This window comes from Cygnus olor, chromosome 14, assembly GCF_009769625.2.
Source record: "Cygnus olor isolate bCygOlo1 chromosome 14, bCygOlo1.pri.v2, whole genome shotgun sequence".
In the NCBI taxonomy this organism is placed as follows: Eukaryota; Metazoa; Chordata; class Aves; order Anseriformes; family Anatidae; genus Cygnus; species Cygnus olor.
This window is the reverse complement of record NC_049182.1, coordinates 12,621,504-12,627,517: the sequence shown is the minus strand read 5'-3', so window position 1 is coordinate 12,627,517 and position 6,014 is coordinate 12,621,504. Positions and strand designations below refer to the sequence as shown.

The 6,014-nt window shown below is 69.2% G+C and overlaps 1 protein-coding gene across 1 annotated transcript; it reads left to right on the top strand.

Moving 5' to 3' along the window:
* The first annotated feature begins 552 nt into the window (after window positions 1–552).
* On the top strand, window positions 553–5,987 carry FCHSD1 (FCH and double SH3 domains 1). The gene is made up of 19 exons (XM_040573598.1): window positions 553–637; window positions 733–830; window positions 917–962; window positions 1,822–1,895; window positions 2,156–2,300; window positions 2,383–2,519; window positions 2,594–2,657; window positions 2,755–2,883; window positions 3,077–3,199; window positions 3,290–3,385; window positions 3,467–3,574; window positions 3,678–3,782; window positions 4,045–4,308; window positions 4,414–4,497; window positions 4,641–4,818; window positions 4,911–5,116; window positions 5,195–5,291; window positions 5,363–5,430; window positions 5,583–5,987. The coding sequence occupies exons 1-19, from the start codon at window positions 617–619 to the stop codon at window positions 5,640–5,642; spliced, it is 2,103 nt and encodes a 700-aa protein (XP_040429532.1). The 5' UTR covers window positions 553–616; the 3' UTR covers window positions 5,643–5,987.
* The last annotated feature ends 27 nt before the right edge of the window (window positions 5,988–6,014 follow it).

Here is a 6,014-nt window from a genome sequence, read left to right as displayed (position 1 = left end):
ACACTGCGCCTGGAGCCCCCGTGTCCCCGCATCCCCCTGTCCCTGTGTCCCCCGTGTCCCCATGTCCCCTGTCCCCATATCACATTGTCCCCCTGTCCTTGTGTCCCCTTGTCCCCCTACCCCTGTGTCCCCACGTCCCCATCTCTCTGTCTTCATGTCCCTGTGTTCCCCATCCCCATGTCCCCCTGTCCCCATGTCCCTTTGTCCCCACATCCCCATGTCCCCCTGTCCCCGTGCCCACGTCCCCATCTCGGTGTCTCCATGTCCCTGTGTCCCCATCCCCATGTCCCCACGTCCCTACACCCCCCGTCCCCATGTCCCCATGTCCCCGCCCCCACCTCCCTGTGCCCGCAGAGGGAGGAGGGCACAGCACGGGGGGCGGGGCTTACCCCGGTGGGCGGGGCCTGTAGGGCAGGGGTATATTGAGTGGGCGGGGCTTTGTTTTGCGGAGTGTGGCTATGTGGGCGGGGCCTGGTGCGGAGGGGGCGGGGCCTGGTGCGGAGGGGGCGGGGCCTGGTGCGGAGGGGGCGGGGCTTGCAGGGGGCGGGGCGGGGCTGCAGTTCCGGGCCCGGCAGGCGCGCGGCGGGTGCGGGCCGGTGGGTGCCGCGCCGGGGGGATGCAGCCGCCGCCGCGCAAGGTGGGCGCGGGGCCGGGGCCGGGGCCCTGCGGGGCGCCGGGGCGGGGAGGCGGGGCCGTGCCCCGGGGCTGAGCCGAGCCGTGCCGTGCCCGCAGGGTAAGCTGAGCCAGGAGGTGAAGCTGCACTTCCTCGAGCAGCTCTGCGGGCTGCAGGGCAAGCAGCAGCGGGACGCCGAGTTGCTGGAGGACATCAGGTACGGCGGGTGGGGGCTGCCGGGGGGGACACCGGGGGCTGCCGGGGTCCGCCGCCGGCCCCGCTGCCCCCCGCCTTCTCCCGCAGGTCGTACAGCAAGCAGCGCGCCGCCATCGAGCGGGAGTACGGGCAGGTGAGGACGGGGCCGGGCTGTCGGGAACGGCCCCGGCCCCTCGGGGGGCTCCCGGCACCTCCCCGGGTGCGCGGGCCCGCGGGGAAGGACACGGGAGGGTGGCGGCCCGGCCCGTGCTGGGTCATGGCCGGGCTCCGTGCACCGCAGCCCAGCCCCGCCGCGTCCCTCGGGGTCATGCTGTGTGCACCCGGCACCCCGCGACCCTCACCTCGTGTCCCCTCCGCCACAGCCCGCGGGGTTGTGGCAGTGCCACCGCGCCTGGCACCCCCGGCCCTGACCCCTCTGACCCCCTGACCTCCCTGACCCCTCTGACCCTCTGGCCCCCCGACCCCCCTGACCCCTTCTTCTCTCCCCCAGCAGCACCCAAGGGGCTCCAGGGGGTCTCGGCCCCCTGCTGCGCTGCACCTTCTGCCTCGCTCCTGCTGCTGCCCCGCTGCTTTCCCGGCTGCTCGCCTGCTCCCTGCTCTCGGTGGACTCTCCGGTGGGTGCAGCACCCCGCAGGGACTGTCCCCGTGTCCCGCCCCCAGGGCTCAGATCGCTCTGCGCTTGGCTTTGTTGGGGCTCCTCTACTCTGCCTTCACAGCCAACGTCCCTCGCTGATGTCCCCTTCCTGGTCCTTGCTCCTGAAAGCCGCCACCTGGGGGGCTTTCCTTTACCTCCGCACCCCCTGGCACTGCCTTGGGGCCAGCCTTCGCCTCCTTTTCCTGCACAGGCTGCTTTCTGCCCCCAACCTGCCCCCCTGGGGACACCCACAGGGTGGGCAGCCAGCCCCAGGGGACCCGCTCTCACCCCCAGGGTGGGTGGCAGGGTGCCGGGGTGCCCGGTGAGGGAGGACTGGTGACAGCGGGTCTGTCCGCAGGCACTGCAGAGGCTGGCCAGCCAGTTCGTGAAGAGGGACTGGCAGCGGGGCCGCAGCGATGCCGGTGACTCAAGGTGAGCTACAGGGGAATGGGGATGGGGACAAGGGGCAGGGGTTGACACATGGCCCTCCCAGCTTGGAGATGGCAAATGCTGGCCAGGATTTGGGTGCCTCAGGGATGCAGCTGTGGGTGGGATGTCCCCATGGATGCAGTACCCACCTCAGCGGGGACAGCAGGGGCAGGCTTTGCTGTTTTCTGGGCATCCCCAGAAGCCTCAGCAGGGCTGCACAGGAGCCCCACGGTGTGGCTGATCCCCTGCCCTCATCCCTGCAGGGGAGTCCTCACTGTCTGGAAGGGCGTCATCGAGGGGACCACGTACGCCGGGCAGGCCCGCGTCACTGCCTCCGAGAGCTACCGCAGCCTCGCCGCCGAGGCTGCCAAGACCGCCCGCCTGTCCAAGGAGAGGATGCTCAAGAAGGTATGGGGTGAGGGCACGTCCCCCCCCCGGGACAGGGTGAGGGCAGTGGGGACAGGTCCCAGGGCTGACATCCCCCTGCCAGAGCATCGAGCAGCTGCAGAAGGCACAGGCAGAGCTGCTGGAGACGGTGAAGGAGCTGGACAAGGCAAAGAAGCAGTTCACCCACCTCCAGCGCAGCAGCGAGGTGGCCAAGGACAAGGCGGCCGACGTGGAGGCACGGTGAGGAGGGGACGGGGGCTGCAGCGGGAGTGGTGGGGACATGCAGGGGGTCACACTGTCCCTGTCCTCCCCAGGCTCCGCAAGAGCGACCGGAGGATTTTCCACACCAAGGCCAGCCTGCAGAAACTCAGCGCCAAGGTGGGCAGCGCGGGGACAGCGAGGTCCCCAGGCACGGGGATGGTGCGGGGCGGTGTCCCCCACCTCGTCACCACCCCTCGCTGTCCCCGTCCCCCAGTTCTCCGCGCAGCTGGCCGAGTACTCGAGGCAGCTTGCGGGCGTGCAGAACGAGTACGTCCTCACGCTGGTGTCCGCCAATGCCCACCTGGACCACTACTACCGCGTGGAGCTGCCCGCCGTCATGCAGGTAGCAGCTCTGGGGACACCTCCCCAGCTCGGGGCTGCTGGGGGGGCACAGCAGCCCACTGCATCCCCCTGGGCAGGGCACGGCGGGGGTCTCGCAGGGCTGGGACAGGTCCCCGTGCTGTTGGCATGGTCCCCTGCCCTGTCCCCGAGGAGACACGGGGGCCATGTGGGGGTCTGCCACTGGCTTTCCACAGGCTCTGGACGGTGACCTCTATGAGCGGCTGCGGGACCACTTGACCACGGCGGGCCAGGCGGAGGTGGAGACCTGCAGGGCCACGCAGGAGTGGTTCCAGAGCGTTTCGGAGGCGGCCACACGGGTAACGCCACCCGTCCCCGGGTCCCTGATGGCTGGCAGATGGGGACGGGTGAGCATCTCTCCCCCAGCCCCATGCTTCTCCCTGCCGCAGGTGTGCCGGGAGCAGGACCTCCTCCTCTTCCTGCAGGACCACGCCGCCTTCACGCTGGCACCCGAGCAGCGTTTCCAGCTCGCTGGCATCCCTGAAGTAGGTGGGGGGGGGGGGGGGCAGTACGACACAGGGAGGCCACACACCCAGACCCTTCCCAGCCACCCTGTCCTTGCCCAGGTGTCCCTGCTGGAGCCGGAGGACGGTGGGGCCAGCCTGGAGAAGGAGGCCCGGCGCTGGGCCACGCGGGTGACCCGGGATGGCAAGAACAAGGCGCACGGCGAGGAGGTGGGTGCGCAGCTGAGGCCGTCCCTCCCAGGGGTCTCAAGGAGGGGCAGCAGCTGCAGCCTCATCCCACCGCCCCCTGTCCCGACCTGCTGGTGCCCCCCAGGTGCTGCAGAGGCTGGAGGCCAGGAGGCAGCAGGTCTCCGAGGCGGAGGCGGCTGCTGTGGAGCGGCAGATGGAGGAAGTGCGAGAAAACATCCGGAAGGCAGAGGTGGGTCCCAAACGTGCTTGGGGTGGCCTCGAGGTTTGTTACCCTCAAGGGGTTTTGGGGACGGGGGTATACAGGGATGTGGAGCTGCAGTGGCAGCACAGTGCTGGGTTGCTGTGCCATGTAGTAGCCATGCTGGGGGCCGGGTCCTTGGGGATGGGGCTTGGCTGTCCCCCACCCCACTGTGGTCACCTTATCCCTTGAAAACATCCATCCCCATCCCTGCCCTGTCCGTGCCGTTATCCCCTCCCGGTCCGTGCCTCAGGTCGGCAAGGCGAAGGCAGAGGCGCGGCTGGCGCTGCTGCGCACAGTGGGGCTGGACGTGGACGCCTGGCTGGCTGGGGCTGTGCGGGCAGGCGAGGAGCACCCGCGCACCCCCAGCAGCACCCGGCCGGGCGAGGAGGAGCCCACGGGGCTGGACCCCGCCGAGTTCGATGACTACGACAGCGACGAGACGTTCGAGGATGCTGAGCCCAGCCACACCGCCCGCACCTACCCCTACACCTGCAGAGTCATCTTTGGGTACCAGGTAAAGCCACAGGTGCCCTGCCCTCATGGGGATGGCACTGCCAGCCTGGCTGTGACACGCTGTCCCCTGTCCTGGCTGTGACACGCTGTTCCCTGTTCCCCACAGGGCCGCCAGGCGGACGAGCTGTCCATCGCGCAGGGAGAGGAGCTGGAGGTCATCGAGGATGGTGACATGGAGGAGTGGGTGAAGGTGGGTGTGTGGGCAGCTGGAGTGGACTGGGGTCTGCCCTCCGGCTCATCACAAAGCTGGGGGCAGTTTTGGAGGGTTCTGGGCCAGGGGGACCCAAATGCCATCATGTCACTGGGATGGTGACATGGCTTCTGCCCCACCAGGCTCGGAACAAGGCAGGCCAGATCGGCTACGTCCCCGAGAAGTACCTGCTGTCCCTGGGCTGTGTGGGCAGTGAGCCGAGTTTGGCCACTGGGACTGGTGTCGTGGGCCCCTCGGGGGCCGCCCTGCAGCGGCAGCTCTCCAGCCTCATGGCCGCGGAGCTGGTCCTGGAGCCCGGAGGTGGGTGTGTGGGGCATGGGTGTGTGGGACATCACTGCCCCGGGATGGAGTTGCGGGACCTCATCCCATGGTGCTAAGCCCCCTCCCCGCAGCCTGGCTGGTGCGAGCCCTCTATGACTACGAGGGACAGAGCCCTGAGGAGCTGAGCTTCCCCGAGGGTGCCATCATCCGCGTGCTGCCCCGTGCTGAGGATGAGGTGGACGACGGCTTCTGGATGGGCGACTTTGACGGCCGCGTCGGCGTCTTCCCCTCGCTGGTGGTGGAGGAGCTCACTGGGGCTCGGGGGATGGCTGGGCAGGTTGGTGACAGTGACCGTGGCTGCAGGGGGGTCCTGGTGCTGCCCGCCCTGCTCCAGCGCTCGGCTCTGTGTTCGCAGGAGCTGCCTTCACCGTCCCCGCCGCCCTTCTCCCCCCCTGGCCTCGTGCCTGGCAGCAGCGTGGGCTCCAATCCGTCTCCCGAAATTCTGCTGGGAGGTGAATGCTGGGGGTCAGGGGGGTGTCTGGGAGGGCCCACAGAGCGTGTCTGAGCTCTTGTGTGGGTGCAGTTGGCAGGCAGGAGGGCACAGGCAGCGGGCAGAGCTCTCCGGACCTGTCAGCCACCCGCATCCGTCCGGTAAGTGCCCCTTCACTGCGATGTTCTCCCCCCAAATCCCGTCCCAGATCCCCACAAAGGGATTGTGCATCCCTACAGCCTCTGCACTGGGGTCAGGGCAATGGGGAGCCCCTGACCTCAGCCTGTGGGCATCTCCTCCCCTCTCTTGGCAGCTCCGTGCGCCTCCCCCACCGCCCAGCAGAGCCCCCGACCCCGAGCTGGACCTCAGCTGACCCTGGGGATGCCCCTGGCCCTCCCCGGGCTGCACAGTCTTCACCCGAGCGAAACATGCCCCCCGTCCTTGGGCTGCTCCCCTGGGGCAGGAGATGGCGTGGAGGGGAGCAGGACCTGCCCTGCACCCCGCTGTTCCCCGAGCTGGTCTCTCCAGGGGCTGCATCCTGCCCAGAGCTGCTTGCAGGGTGCTCCTGCATCCCCGTATGGCACCGGGCAGCCGTGCCCCTGCCCCTCGCCCATGGCATTACTTCCCCAGGCCCCTCTGCCCCTCCTCGTGCTGGGCACCGCACCGTGTTCGGTGTGGGCAGGGGGTGGCCATGCCCCAATAAAACCAGTTCGCTCCACCGCTGTGTTCAGCAGCTTTAATGGTT

Excerpts from the sequence above, each read along its gene's own strand:
- FCHSD1 (XM_040573598.1), top strand. The coding sequence starts at position 617 with ATGCAGCCGCCGCCGCGCAAG. Across the intron at positions 3,575-3,677 it reads ACAAGGCGCACGGCGAGGAG|GTGCTGCAGAGGCTGGAGGC; the intron begins GTGGGTGCGCAG and ends GGTGCCCCCCAG. Across the intron at positions 5,431-5,582 it reads CAGCCACCCGCATCCGTCCG|CTCCGTGCGCCTCCCCCACC; the intron begins GTAAGTGCCCCT and ends CTCTCTTGGCAG.